Below are 14,870 nucleotides of genomic sequence, written 5' to 3' on the forward strand. Positions count from 1 at the left end.
CAGAGGTCTCTGCTTTGTAGCTGCCTGACAGGGTTATTATGGCAACTTAGCCTATGTCCTGGCTACATTTGTGGTTAGTTTCAGAGAGCTTTTTATCTGCTGCTGTGTCTGCTGTAAGTATTAGCAGCATATTTTTGATGTACAAGGTTTTATTGCATTTATGTTATAATTATACCTTCAGTTAGCACCTCTTACTTTAACATACTGTTTTGATATAGAAAAACCTACTACTTTGGCCATAAGTGTGACTCTATTCAGACTTTATACAACTAGCATATGTGTCATGATATCATCCTATGAGACTGAGTTGTGCCAGGCTTGCCTCAGGGGTGCAGAGAAATGGTGATCAGTTAGGACTGCAAGAGTCTCTTCTGCGATGGTCCTCATGACCAAAAAATGTCAGTGTTACACTAGCCTTTGCCAATGCCTAGGAAAACATTTCAACAACAGTGTGAAAGGGATATGCCTGAAGTGTCTCTCATGTTTCCCAGCTCCACAGAGAAAAGGAGCATTACCTTGTAGTCTTCCTTAGAAAAAAACATTGAAGGAGAAACTCTCAGTCAGGGGCAGACTTCTTAATATTACCTTCTAGAACAGATGCAATGGACCTTCAAACAGAAACCTTAGTTCATCCTTTTTGGTGATTTGGACTTCTGGGGCAATGCTGGTGTTAATTTTTTGTCAATCCATTTTTTATTTGTCTGCTTTTTGGTTTGATGCTAAACAATACAAAATTGCTATAATGGTAAAAGAAACAACTGTTTTTTTGTCCTTTTTATTACTGTGATTGTTTTTTCGCAATACCATGAGCTTTCAAACAGATAACTGAAAATTGAAGTGGTTAACCCTGCTTTTTTTGCTTAGGTTCCTGCCATCATCATTGCTCAGAAAACTTCTGCAGCCCAAACCAAAGTGGTTCTTATTTCAGGGCTGCAGTATTCGATGTGACATAGTCATGTTTTATTGTTTAAATTTGCTGCAGTGTGGCGTCAGCACTTACAGAAACAGTTAACCCTGACACCAATGCACATAAAAATAGAAGACAAAAAGTAAAGCGGGCCATAGCAGACTGATAAGTGGTAGGAATCGTTAATAGGGCTCTGCTGATGGTAACTGTATGGACTGCAAAATATATTATTTCATGCAGCAATGACTGAAGGCACTTCTGCTTGTTAAAGTATGTGTCTAGAAATAGAGATTTACATTATAACACTACAGACTGGATTCTGTCAAGAGATCTAAAAACAGACTGAATTGTTTGAGCCCTTTAGCCACTTTAAATAATGCGGTACTGAAGTCAATAAAATTACGCTTGCAGACTACTCCATATCCTTTTTCAGGATTGCTCTGGGATTCATCCTATATTAAAGCTTCATTTTTCTAAAAAAACCCCCCTTACTCTAAGTTACATTAGGTGCACATTTAGCTTGCACACCCAGTATAAGAAGGATTGCTAAAAGGCATCATTATAATTTGTTATTAAAATCTGGAATTTTTTCTTTGTCATTACAGATTAATCTCAGAGATCTTGGGCAGCTATATAAAATCCGCATTGGCCACGACAACACTGGAAATGACCCCAGTTGGTACCTGGAGGAAGTCAGACTTGAAAGAGTAGTCCCTCCTTCTGATGAAGAGATTTGTCTCCCCATAGACTGCTGGCTTGCAGAAGACAAGGGTGAAGGTGATACGTGGAGAGAAGTGGCAATAAGAAACCCTGCAAAGGAGCTTTTGCCATGTACGTGCTCAGTATTTTAGATTATATGTTCACTAACCATATCCTGTGAGTATATGACAGCTTTTCATGTTCCTTCCACGGCAGACTGCCCAAAAGCCAGCGTAATCATGAAACGATCCCTTCCAGATACATTCTAGTTCCACAGAAGCGGGAAGTGATTATTTTTCCCAAATCCTTTCCTCCCCAAAATCAGAATAATAGTTGTGGCCAGGGCATTTTACCCCTATAAAATTCTTAATCTCTCAGAGTGCCCTGAAATCTGCAAGACAGGAAATCAAGGCATATCAAGGTATCTAATGTCATGTGACTTCCAGTTGCTTTTAGCAAGTTTGATATTATCCTTTCCTGTGCTGCATAAAATATTTTTACCAGAAATCCATGATCTGAATCATCACATGTGTTTTCCAATCAGACTCAAGTCACAGCCATTCACATAGAAATTGTTAGCTGCAGGGTGGCACTTTGGTACTTCAAAGTTTACCACAGCTTTGACACACTTTGTTCTCTTCAAGTGAAGCGGGAAATAGCCCATCATACAAAGTTATTATTTAAAAAGTCCTGGGCCTCCATGAAGGAATAGGGAGTCAGTATAATCATTTCACACAATGGGTTTTTTTAAGAGAATTCTCTTTATATTAATAGAATGACAACGATGAAGCTGATAGACAATACTGTCTGACAGTGGTAGGTCTTATATAGACAGGTGCTATCATTCAGGCAAACTGTATTCAAAATGAAGCAGTGAATATTGCAAGGAATCAGTGATTCAATATAAAAAAGGATCATCATGCACTTAGTGGCAATCAAATCACTTCAGAAGAAAATATCAAACAAGTGAAAAACCTCAACTCAAAAGAATATAATTCTCTGAAAAAAATACCAAGACTGGTGATGTGTGAATGTATTTGATGGGTTTTAAGGCCAAAGGGGACTGAGGACTACTGATCTTTATTACAGAGGCCAGAAGATGCTGAGAAACACGTATGTGCCAGTTCACACAGCTCACATTTCCCCTCAGCTCTTTTTCTTTTTTTATTATTATTAAATTTTTCTGCATAGTTTTTAGTGACTTCACTAAGAGATCTCAAAAACTGGGACTGATCAAGATGATCATGGCCAGCAGTGTGCCCAGGTGGCCAAGGCGGCCAACAGCACCCTGGCTTGTATCAGGAATAGTGCGGCCAGCAGGAGCAGGGAAGTGATTGTGCCCCTGTACTCGGCTCTGGTGAGGCCGCACCTCGAATACTTTGTTCAGTTTTGGGCCCCTCACTACAGGGAAGACATCGAGGTGCTGGAGCGTGTCCAGAGAAGGGCAACGAAGCTGGTGAAGGGTCTGGAGCACAAGTCTTATGAGGAGAGGTTGAGGGAACTGGGGTGTTTTAGTGTGGAGAAGAGGAGGCTGAGGGGAGACCTTCTCGCTCTCTACAACTACCTGAAAGGAGGTTGTAGTGAAGTGGGGTTCAAGTCTCTCCTCACCAGTAATGAGTGATGAGATGAGAGGAAATGGCCTCAAGCTGTGCCATGGGAGGTTTAGATTGGATATTAGGAAATACAACTTCACTGAAAGGGCTGTCAGGGATTGGAAGAGGCTGTCCAAGGAACTGGTTGAGTCACCATCCCTGGAGGTATTTAAAAGACGTTTGGATGTGGTGCTTAGGGACATGGTTTGGTGGTGAACTGGCAGGTTAAGTTTATGGTTGGATTCGATGATCTTAAAGGTCTTTTCCAACCTATACGATTCTGTGTATTCTGTATAACATATACCACTGTGCCATACACCACTTAGGGTGACATAAATATCATATAATGCTGCAATAGAAAAATAACACAGAAGCCAATTAAGTTGTATGCACAATTACTCCAACATGAATAACTCAAATCTGCATTATGCAGTCTGAAATACCCATTCATAGAAAAGTTCTAATATTCTGGTAGGTGCACTCCATTTATCTACTTGTATGTGAAAAAAATCAAATAATTTCTATCAAAGGCTGGGAATATGTTTACTTTTACTTTTTTATTTACTTTTTAATCATTATATTACTGCTTAATTCCTTTCTTTTGTAGGAATATTGTCTTTATTAAAATATATATCTCAAGTTTGTAAGGAAACATCCATTAGAAAAGATTTGGAAATTTCCTGAAATAGTAAGTTTTACAAATTAATTATTGATTTTAGGCACATTTAAACTGAACATCAATATAAACTCAGCAAGGCCTCCAAGGTTTTCCTATTTAGTTTCTGAAGAAGCAGCAAATGAAACACTATCTATTCGCATTTCCCATTTGAAAGTTAATTGCTTACAAGTACTGGACAAATCACATCAAGTCACTTTCTGCAGCAGAACAAATGATGTACTACTTATTACTTACTGATAATCTGATATAATTTAGTAATTTGTATCCTGCACTTTCAATTCAACCTGATGTCTTCTAGTGGTATTAAATTTGCTTAACTATAAAAGTGTTGTGCTGGAAACTTTAAACAAAAAGAAAAAATATTAGCTAAGCTCAGGAGGCACCGTTGTTTTAATTGTTCTTCTTTAACGCTTTATTGCTCAACTTCTCTCTTAGAAGAAAGAGGAATTTTTTTCCTTATCTTTTTTCTCCCTTTCTCCAGCCAAACTCTACTATGTGCCCAATAGGGACCCAAAACCTTGCAGATGATTTTTGGTTCTTTGCCTTTCTTTTTTCTAGCTCCTCTTCTTCAAATCCTAAGTTATTTACTGATTCTGTCAGTTTTTCTTTCCCTTCCTCTCTGAAATCCCTTCTTTTCCATTGAAATTTCTCACCTTGGTAACTTTCCTTTTTCTGACTATCCCTCAGCCACTTCAAAAAGCTGACACTAATCCGGTCTCCTGCTCCAAGTGATGCTTTCAGTTCTTTCTCAATCTCCATCACACCAGTCTCAACTCCCATGCATAACTCAGGTTTCTTACGCCTCCAATGTATGTGTGCCTTTGTCTTCCCTTGTTTTCTTATTTTTTTCCCCATTGCCAGGACTTCTACGTCTGTGGCTCCCTTTCCTCTTCCTATTCCATCTTCTCTTTTCCTTTTCCAGCCCTGGAGATTGAAAAAACTTCACCTGATCTCTCTTTGAAGTTGTCCCTGAATTGAGTATGCTGTTGAATTGGATGATCCCTGGAGGTCTGATCCAATCTGTTTTTTACTGTGATTCTTCTACCCAGTCTCACATTTTTCTGGGAGTTCTAGATATTTTTAATTTACCAAACTTTATAAGTATTGGATTGTTTATTTGTTATTTTGATTTGGTTTCATTCCCTAGTTATGATGTAATGCACAAAATCAAAGAAAAAATTTTCAACTATTTTCTAAGTAATAGGTACTGGAAATTAGGGGTCATGTCCTGAACTTAAGTGCCACTCAATTAAAATAAGATAGAAGCTTTATACTGAATGCTTTTGACTTAGCTTTATAGCATAATGAAAACATAGGAGTCTTAGGGGAGTCAGACTAGATCTGGCCGCCCAATGTACGTGAGGCTGCCACAGCTGCGTGGCCCCAGGTCTAACCAGTGGTGAGGCTCAGCATGTGTTCCCAGTCAGCACACACAAAGACAGCATGTGTATATACGAGATATATACATGTATACATGGCCAGCTGCACAGGTAACCCAGACACACAGAGCTGTCTTACAGACAGCAACCTCATCCCACTCCCCTCCCTAGCTGAGCAGGATGAAGGTCCACCAGTTGGCATATATATGCGTATGCATATGTACAAGGTGGATGCTTCTGGCAGCTGGGCTCACACACTCTATCTGCTCAGCAGCTGCCCCTGGATCCCAGTCTGCCCAGGTGCTGGCACCTGGGTATATGAGCCCTTGAGGCTGCAGCCCCATTCCAGCTGCTGGTACAGACCATCACACACATACGTGCACACACACACAGAGCAGTCTTACCCTTAGAGACATACATACAGCTCAGCAGGTCTCACCCACAGAGATGCCCATAACCCATGGTGTCTCTGGCAGCTGTTCAGGACTCCCCTGGTCCCTCCAACAGCCAGCTAATCAGGTGGTATCACCCTTAGAGACATGGGCCTCTGACCCTTGGTCCCACTCCAGTCACAGACACTTAATTTCACTCCTTCCAGCCTCTCCAGTTGCTGTCATTCAGGACCCCAATGGTGTCCCTGTTGACTTGCTGGCACTCAGACCCCATACCCACACATGCATACACACACAGAGGACAGTGAGTCCTTCATCCAGGAAAAGAATTAGAAAGCGAATTGCTAAGATGGGACAAACTGCACTGATCAGGTGCACGACACAGCCAGAAAACCATAATAGCCAGCAAACTGTTAGTTATGTCCAGCCCTTTTGATCCCCTGATCCATTTATTTTCTCACACTTGTTCTTCCCTGAGTCACCTAAATCCGTCTAAACATCCCATAAAAAGTCCTGTGCAATCTCAAAATGGTCTTCCCCTGTGTCCCATATTGTGTTTCACACCCCCAAGCAACAAACCCCAGTAGTCCAATAGACACTCCAGAATTGACTTATCGTGATGGCTTTCATGCCTGGACACCGGGACTGAGAATCTCCTGGGACAGCCCTTGCAAGGGTGTCTCTTCCTCTGAGTCCTTGATATGGGTTCCCACCTGCCCTTGTGCCCCTGTGCTTGTGGAGTTGGGCTGACAGCCCTGTGATGGGCCTGGGGGAAGCCAGAGCACGGTGTTATTTGGGCTCCCCCGCCAATGTCTCTCTGGGCTCATTTATGAGTGTGCAGAAGACGTTTATCACACAATCTAACACGGGTTGTCTTCAGATATGGCTGAAGTTTTGATCTAAAGGGGTGCATGATACAAGAATTGTTGGATTTTCTTACTGTTCTGTTTAGGTGAACATAAACTTCAAATGAGAATATAGATGGTGAATTCTGTCCTAATTGAAGACATTACTGTAGATTTGAGATCAAAGACAAATATTGAGGCTGAGGCAGGAAAAATTCCAGCTTAAAAGATTTAGATTTCTTTTCCACTTGGAGAAATGTGCAGGCAAATACAGAAAGGTTAGAGTGTGCTCACTGACTGAAAGAGTGCAAAAGATGACCAAAGCAAATAGTAATGACTCAAGCGTTATCTCAACAAAATTTGCATCCCTGTTTAATCACTCAGGAGGCACCAGCTACTTAGGTAAATAGTCAAGCTTCTCCTTCCTATTGTAAAATTGATTAGTAAGTGTGTATTTTTCAAAGTTGATAATTTTCTTGCATGTTATGAAGAATATTCCCATATATTTTTTAGAATATTGCTCCAAATAGCAGGAGTAAATGGAATTGGAGATTAGAAAGCCTGAGAACTGTCATTCTAATTGAAATGTCTTCACCTGACAGTGTTCTTGTATTCATGTCTTCTCAAATAATATATGTACCACTTCTGAGGAAGATAGTGCCTCTTAATCATTATCAGCCATTAAGAAATCATTCCCTTTTAGCCTTAACACTGCGCCAATCTGTATCTTTACCCTTCTGTCATGGCAAAATGCCAAACACTATTTGTGCAGACCAGGTAGTAAAAACCAAATGATAAAACCACGTGACAGCGATTCAGTCTTGCCGTTTAACAGATCAAACCAAAATGACAATTTCATTCAAGCGGGCATGTCATATGGAACAAAGGCAGAACCTGGAGCAGTACTATGTAATGCTGTTCTAATACCTCGGATTGCTATCATTAAGGGAGGACTGAATAGAAACAGTCTGACAATTTTAATGTTGTATATCATTTACCACTCTCTAGGTTTTGTGTTCTTTGGCCAATTTGTCTGTTTACACTAGCGGCCTGATGGGAGTGGATTTGCAGAGTGAAGCAGTTGGTGCTAAAAATGCAATGAGCTGAGGGTCCAATGTCCTCATTATGTGCATTTAGGGGGAAGTTACTCTGGGCTTGTTCTAGTCTGTTCCCACGGACTGACTGCCAATTTGTGGCAAAATCGTCATCATTTTGTTCCTGGAACATATCCTCTGGTTTAGTTTCATCCAAAAAGAATACAGTGGGGTTTTTTTGCTCTAAAACCACTCCATGCTGCAAACCAGAAAAAAGAAAGGAGGGCCAACCAAGGGATTCAGTTTCTTGATTCAAGCTAATGTGCTGCTGCAGGCACACCAGTGTCATTAGGCTCAGACAACTGTAATGTGGAGGAAGCTTATCTAATGTACTTTGGGTAATAAGTGACAAGTATATTTATCTTGAATTCATCTGCTCTTAACTAGATTCCTAAAATAATGACTGTACTTTTCTTTTAGTAGAATTACTTTGAAACGAACTGACAATGGGACAGTACTTCATACTAAGTCAGCAGAAAAGGACCAATATTTCTGCAGTGAAAACTTCCATTTTCTTATTCTCACCAACAAGTTCTTCTTTATTTCTATTAGGATTATTTTCTTCTTCTCCCAAAACATATCAGAATATTAACTTAGTCTTTAATGCAAAGCAACCTGTGACGCTTGTTTACTCTTTATATTTTCCAAAGGAAAATGTCACAAGTCACTGAATTCTTTATATTACTCCTTCATAAGGAAATGAGAATTATATAGTGTGCTTGCAGATTTGGGCCAAACTAACTCTTACCATTGGTGAATGATTAGGGATATACCAACCTTCTATATTGGAAACCCTGCTTCACGTGCCCAGAATAAGGAGTCTGGGAAAAAGTGTTCTCTAACTTGCATTCTATTGCCCTTAGTATGCCCTTAGGTTACCTTTTCCTCATTACCAGAGAAACAACACTTCCTTTCTGTCTTCCGCTTTATTCCAGGTAGTTCATGTTCTCATGTTAGCAATAGATGCCAGAAGCTGGAGTTGGGACTTAAAAAAAGCACCTGAACTCTCATGGTAACATCTCAAGAGGCAGCAGTAGTAGCATTTCTATGGACTGAGCAAGTATAAATTTGGTACTTGTACACTTTACTGCTCAGTGACTCCTATAGTATTTTTGACACTTTTTAATGTCAAATATATCAGTTTTGATATGTCTTTGCTTTTTAACATAGTCATTATATAGCTTTAATATCTGTCTTTCATGGAGCCTTTTAGAAGCTTCCTACCTCTGCCTGAAAACATTTTACGTCCCTTTTTCCAACAGTTTCATCCATGCATCCATGTCCCAGAGTTCTCTTTTTGATTACAGAGCTTATCTAAAGTTACTTTGTTAGCAATTTGCAGATTTCAGTCACTAATTTTCTGAAAGGTGATTTTATTTAGAGATTTCCTGCCTTTGTGGCCAAGAAGGCCAACAATATCCTGGGCTGCATTAAAAGCAGTGTGGCCAGCAGGTCGAGGGAGGTTATCCTCCCCCTCTGCTCTGCCCTGGTGAGGCCACATTTGGAGTACTGTGTCCAGTTCTGTGCTCCCCCTGTTTAAGAAGGACAGGGATCTGCTTGAGCAAGTCCATTGGAGAGCTACCAAGATGATCAGGGGACTGGAGCATCTCCCTTATGAGGAAAGGCTGAGAGACTTGGGTTTGTTTAGCCTGGAGAAGAGAAGACTGAGGGGGGATCTCATAAATACCTATAAATATCTAAAGGCTGGGTGTCAGGACGATGGGACTACACTCTTTTCAGTAGTGCCCAACGACAGGACAAGGGGCCATGGGCACAAGTTGGAACACAGGAAGTTCCACTTAAATACAAGAAAGGACTTCTTTCCTGTGAGGGTGCCAGAGCAGTGGAACAGGCTGCCCAGGGAGGCTGTGGAGTCTCCTTCCCTGGAGACATTCAAAACCCGCCTGGACGTGTTCCTGTGTCCCCTGCTCTAAATGTCCCTGCTCAAGCAGGGGGGTTGGACGAGATGAACTCCAGAGGTCCCTTCCAATCCCTACCATTCCGCGATTCTGTGATTATTTCCTGCTATTTTGTATTAATGAATCCTCTTATAAATTTTATCAAATTTATTGTATTTTTGAAGACGTTTATTCTTTTGATGTGCCCCACATTAAAGGGATGGCTAGATGTGAGTCTAACAGGTCTTCATAATGCTGAAACAATATTCCCTGACTTCTGTTCAGTGGTTGGGTTTACGATGTAATTTTCAACTTTTTCTTTCCTTTTTGTTTTGCCTATAGGCCTACCTCTCTGCTTTGTCACCCCAGTTTTCAGCTGGTGTAGTTTCATGAAATTAACGCATAGTAAAATGAAATTGGTACTACAGAGTAGAGGATCAGGCTGTAGAGTTCCAATTCTCAGATTCTTGGGGGCGGCTTTTGCTTACTGCAGTGAAGCAGGCCTCCATTTCAGATGTGGCAGCAGCGGGGGCCTTAGAGTAGGTCAGTTTTTCAAAGGAAATTAAACCAGAGTCACAGAGGCTGAATATATTATCTAGGGTCTTTTTGTTTTATTCTATACAGAATAAGTGGAGTTTTGTGAACAATATACAGAAGGCTACAAAAAGGCAAATTTCACATATGGTAAGTCTTGCTGTCCCAGCAGTACATTCAGCTGGTAGGTTCGTTCTCCAGATTTGGTTGTATCTGTCCCCTGTGCTCATCAACCTACTGATGCATCTTGCCTTATCTGTTACAGAGTTGCATCATCCTTCATGTTCTTATATTTAAGCAATCTGCAGCTCAGGAGCCATTAACACTAGCACCTTTTGTAGCTGCTCTGCAGTCTAGGGGAACTGCTTGACAAGTTTGAAAAAATTGCACCACTCAAGCTGGTCTCTGCCTAGGTTTCCATTTCTGCAGAAAAGGCTTAACCTCCACAATCTATTTAGTGAATGTTTATACGAATGTCCAAGCATTTCTCCATAGTGGCATGTTCTAAGTAGGCATGAACGGTGTGTTTCAGAGAATATTTTCGTTGCTTAATTTTTTGTGTGTTTCCTACAAAATGCACTGTAACATATACTCAAGTTAAGGGGAATGAACAGTCCATTTATTTTCCTAATATAGCAGCCCATATTGTTAATTTGTACAAAAATTTAAAGCACAAACTGGTCTTTTTGTTAAGAAGGTTCCATTATAAATAATGCAGATTGTGTAGCCTAAGTAAATGCCAGACCTAACATTTTCCAGATGGTGAGAGATGTATAGACACAAGGAGCTATGGAAAATATTTTCCAGTTCTTTACATTTCAACATGTCCGTATTTTGTACTTCAGACTGATTTATTTAGGCTTGTAGCAATAGAAAGCTGTATTGTATTAGATCATTATCATCTCTCTGGTTACCACAGAGATGCACAGTGCTACAGAAGGAACTGTCATTTATTTATCTGTTAATATTTTTGTGTTGTGTTACTTAATCTATTTGGTTTGGTCTTCCTCCAGAAATGGAAGAACTTGTTGGTATTTTTTTCTTGCAATCATTCATTTTTAAAGGGCTTCTTAAAAAATAAAGCCTTGAATATGCTTTAAAATTGTGCTTATAGTTACTTAAAATTTGCAGTTTTGACCATGGAAATTACTTGTAGGTGTAAGCAATACAGATACCAATACTTGAATATAAACAGTCATAACATAAACAGTCTATACCTTTTCCTTAGCTCCCACAGATGTTTTGCTTTTTCAAAACTGGAAATGTAAGTAAGAATGTAAAAGCACGGAGAAGACTTCATGCTGATAGATCCCTGCTTTTACTAATCCCCAGTGCGTTGCTGCATGGCTAGTCCAACCCTACTATTGAAACGGCTGTGGCCAGATGAATATAGCTGTTAGGTTTTCTTTTGGAAATGTGACCTCCCTCCTTGCACACTCTGAAAGAATTTGCCCCTTCATGGTCAGTGTGGCTCTTTGCTTTGTTGCACATTTCCTTTCATAGTTTGCTGTCATGCCTCACCCTCTGGCCTTTGAACAGTTTCTTGCTTGTCTTATGTTCTCCTGTTGCTAATCTGCACACGGTTATGATTTTACTAAGGGTTACGATATAAAATGTCATTTGGATATCAGATCCATTTATCTTTGTTAATTGCCATCCATACCTACGATTTTTTCTGACATGGCGTTTTTATGTTAAAAACCTTGAAACTGTTTTTTATAAGACTGCCAAATTTTTGAAGACATGTGTGTATTATTGAGATCAATTTGATGTCACGGGCTAAGTGCTGGTACACTAATGCATGGATGTGAGAGCCGCAGTGAATGCTTGGAGTTACAGAAAATAATGAAACTGATCAACGGACACCACTCCTGTTTTGATTTACAGTAGTAATAGTGATGAAGAGTTGGAGACACTGTCTTTACCAGTTTAGGATAATTTCATAAAGATTCAAGGAAATATTCTAATTTGATTAAGCATACAGTCTATCCATCAACTTTTCCTTCCTATCTTTCAATATATGTGGGGCTAATTTTTTCCCTTAAGTATTTGCAGTATTATTTTACTACTTGTTTAGCTTCTCCACTGGGAATCAGAAATAGTTGTTCTTCAGTGATGGTGGATGACATGTTGTTTGAGGTTTACAAGCTTCCTTGGGGTCCAGTGAATTAAAAATTTAAGGAAATGTCAGGTTCTACTATCTCTTTGGTGGTATAAGAGTAATAGTATTTTAATTAGCTTTTGTAGAATATTATCCAGTTTCAAACGTTTTGTTATAATTTTCTGTTTTCATCTTAGTTACTTCTTAAAAGTAGTGTTTAATTGTTTTTGTTAGGGCTTCCGCTATCTTTCTTAACACCCAAGAGCTATCAAAATTACCCACCAGTGAAACAGTAATCTCCTTTGTGATCTACTACATAGCAGCAGAAATGGCCAGCTGTGATTAGAATAGAAGCACTGCATGGAAAAATTGTCATTAAGATGTAAACAGAAAAACTTTTTAAAAAATCAGATAAGAAAAACTGAAATTAAATATAGCAGTATGTGAGTACTGCAAATAACTTTTTAAAAATAAGTTTGCATATCTGGATAATTATAAAAATCATAGTGTGGTGCAAAATATGTTAATAGAGTAACTCTGAATTGTATTCCAGAATTCTTTGAAGGTAAGTACGTATTTTTTGTGTGTAAGACTTTGGTCTAGACAAGAAGGAGAGACATTAAAAAGTTGTGAATAAATTTAACTAAGAGTTGTTTTTAAAAGTGTTGGTATCTGCTAGTGGTAAATGTTGAAACCTTCAGAAACAAGTTGAATGTACACTTTTTATAGATGAGGGGGCCCATTCATCTGCTTGCCCACTGTGGTATGTGAGGTGAAAATCTAAAAACTCTAGCATTCATGATCGCTATTCTCCCTTTAAGATGAAATGAAGGTTAGCCACCCAGAAAATTCTGTTTTGCATAAATCTGGAGGTTGAAAATGCCTTGGTGCCAGTGAAATATAGCTATTGTTTGAGTCCTTGACTAGGCACAGCTAGGTGGTCTCCAGATAACTTGCCAAGAAAGACTGCAAATTAGGTCCTGAAATTGTGAATACTCAACAGGGAGCGAGAGAAGAAAACAGAGCACTAGGGAACACTTGCTTCATGGGCTGCTTTGCTGAGCAATGCACAGCTATACTCAGCATGATATTTTTTTTTAAGCTTGGTATTTTCATATTTTTGTGCAGAGAATTACAAGATTTAAAGTGACAAATGCATGGATAGCTGTTGCTACTTCCAAACCTGAAAGTCAGTACAGTCTTCTGGCAAAATTTTGATGGGAAAGCTTTTGAATCTTGTGCAAACTACAAGGATAATCTCAAGATTTTTCTTCTTCTAGTGTTGGTGTACAAGGTCCATGTATACACGGGTGCTAAACTTGGCGCTGAAACAGATTCTAATGTTTATATCAACCTCATTGGGACAAGAGGAGATGCTGGCAAAAGGAAGCTCCATAGATCTAAGAATAATAATGTAAAATTTCGACATGGACAGGTGAAGTAAAAAAAATGTTACTTCTGATCAGTAAGAGTGAATTCTTGCTGGCAAACTGTTTCTTCGAGAAGTGTAAATGTCTTTTTATTTGCAAGTTTTATTCAAGCAGTTTGCCATTTTCTCATGTATTTTCTTTATTCAAAATTACTTACAGAATTTCACCCTACAAATAATTTTTATCTGATGGATCAATGATTTACTGAGAGCACTGCATAGTAGAATTTGAGTACTCTTGCTTCTTCATATTGCACATATAGATAAAATGGTAACAATAACATTTTTGTTCTCCTAGGCAGATCACTGTGAACTTTAGAATCAATTCTAAATCCTTATTCCCGAGTAAGCTTTCCCGTCTTGGTGAGGCAGATAGGGCTAGAAAATGTACTACAGAGATGACCAAATAATTCTTTCAACTGATCCTTGTGTCATACCAAAGGAATTGAGTGCTGTCTCTGTGGAGTAATTTTATAGTGTTATTCACCCCACAAAGCTTTAAAAGATCCTCACTGACTGGCCAGGACCAATATAAGACACCTATATTCATTTGGGGGAAAAAAAACAGGGGGGAAAAAACCCTATTCTATACAGTTATAGTCAAAACAATAGCTGTGCTCAAGACCTTTATAATTTTCCTTGTATGGTTCCACAGATGGATATTTTCTGCATAAAGGCCATCTCACTGGGAGACTTGGAGAAAGTTCTGATTAGCCATGATGGAACTGGTCCAGGTAGGATTTAACTTCCTGGAGACCAATCTGTTTTCAGTTCTTTTTAAACACAATGCACTTTATTTATATTGCATCCTTCATACAAAACGTGACAGAAGGTCTTGCAGTGATAAAAAGTCTTCCCACAGGCTGGTCACTGTGATGGGATGGTGAAAAACAGTGGTAATGGGCAGCAAAAAGGATGTGAGTTTGATGTCAAATACTGTCATTTCAATCTTTGTTTTCAAGTTTTTTTATAAGAAAGTACTATTTATTTGCATGCAGAAAACTCATGAAAGTGTATCTTACACAGATAAACAAACCCTCATTAGACAAATGGTGAAGACTGGCTGGAGTAGAATTAAAGATCTTCAACACCTGCTTTACTGTCACACAAAATTTGAGTAGCTATAGCATAATGTCCTTATTGCTTTGGACAATGGTAGAAGATTTGGTTATTTAGTCTGTGCAAGTCAATGTGGAGCTGCTCCAGTGAGTGACATTGCATTCAGCTTGTAGGTTTTTCAGAAAAAAAAAGAGATAATGTTGTGATGAGATTAATTTTTGATATAGGCCCTTGAGGTGTGTATCTCTGGAATGATGTAAAT

At 39.1% G+C, this 14,870-nt stretch overlaps 1 protein-coding gene across 1 annotated transcript in view; it reads left to right on the top strand.

Annotated features, from left to right (window-relative positions):
- LOC142053409 (lipoxygenase homology domain-containing protein 1-like) overlaps positions 1–14,870 on the top strand; it is a 178,677-nt gene that overhangs the window by 72,483 nt on the left and 91,324 nt on the right. The window contains exons 24-26 of the mRNA XM_075085026.1: positions 1,513–1,738; positions 13,401–13,555; positions 14,205–14,283. Coding sequence (XP_074941127.1) covers positions 1,513–1,738; positions 13,401–13,555; positions 14,205–14,283 — 460 coding nt within the window. The remainder of the gene's footprint in view (positions 1–1,512; positions 1,739–13,400; positions 13,556–14,204; positions 14,284–14,870) is intronic.

Source organism: Phalacrocorax aristotelis, chromosome 2, assembly GCF_949628215.1.
Source record: "Phalacrocorax aristotelis chromosome 2, bGulAri2.1, whole genome shotgun sequence".
Lineage (NCBI taxonomy): Eukaryota > Metazoa > Chordata > Aves > Suliformes > Phalacrocoracidae > Phalacrocorax > Phalacrocorax aristotelis.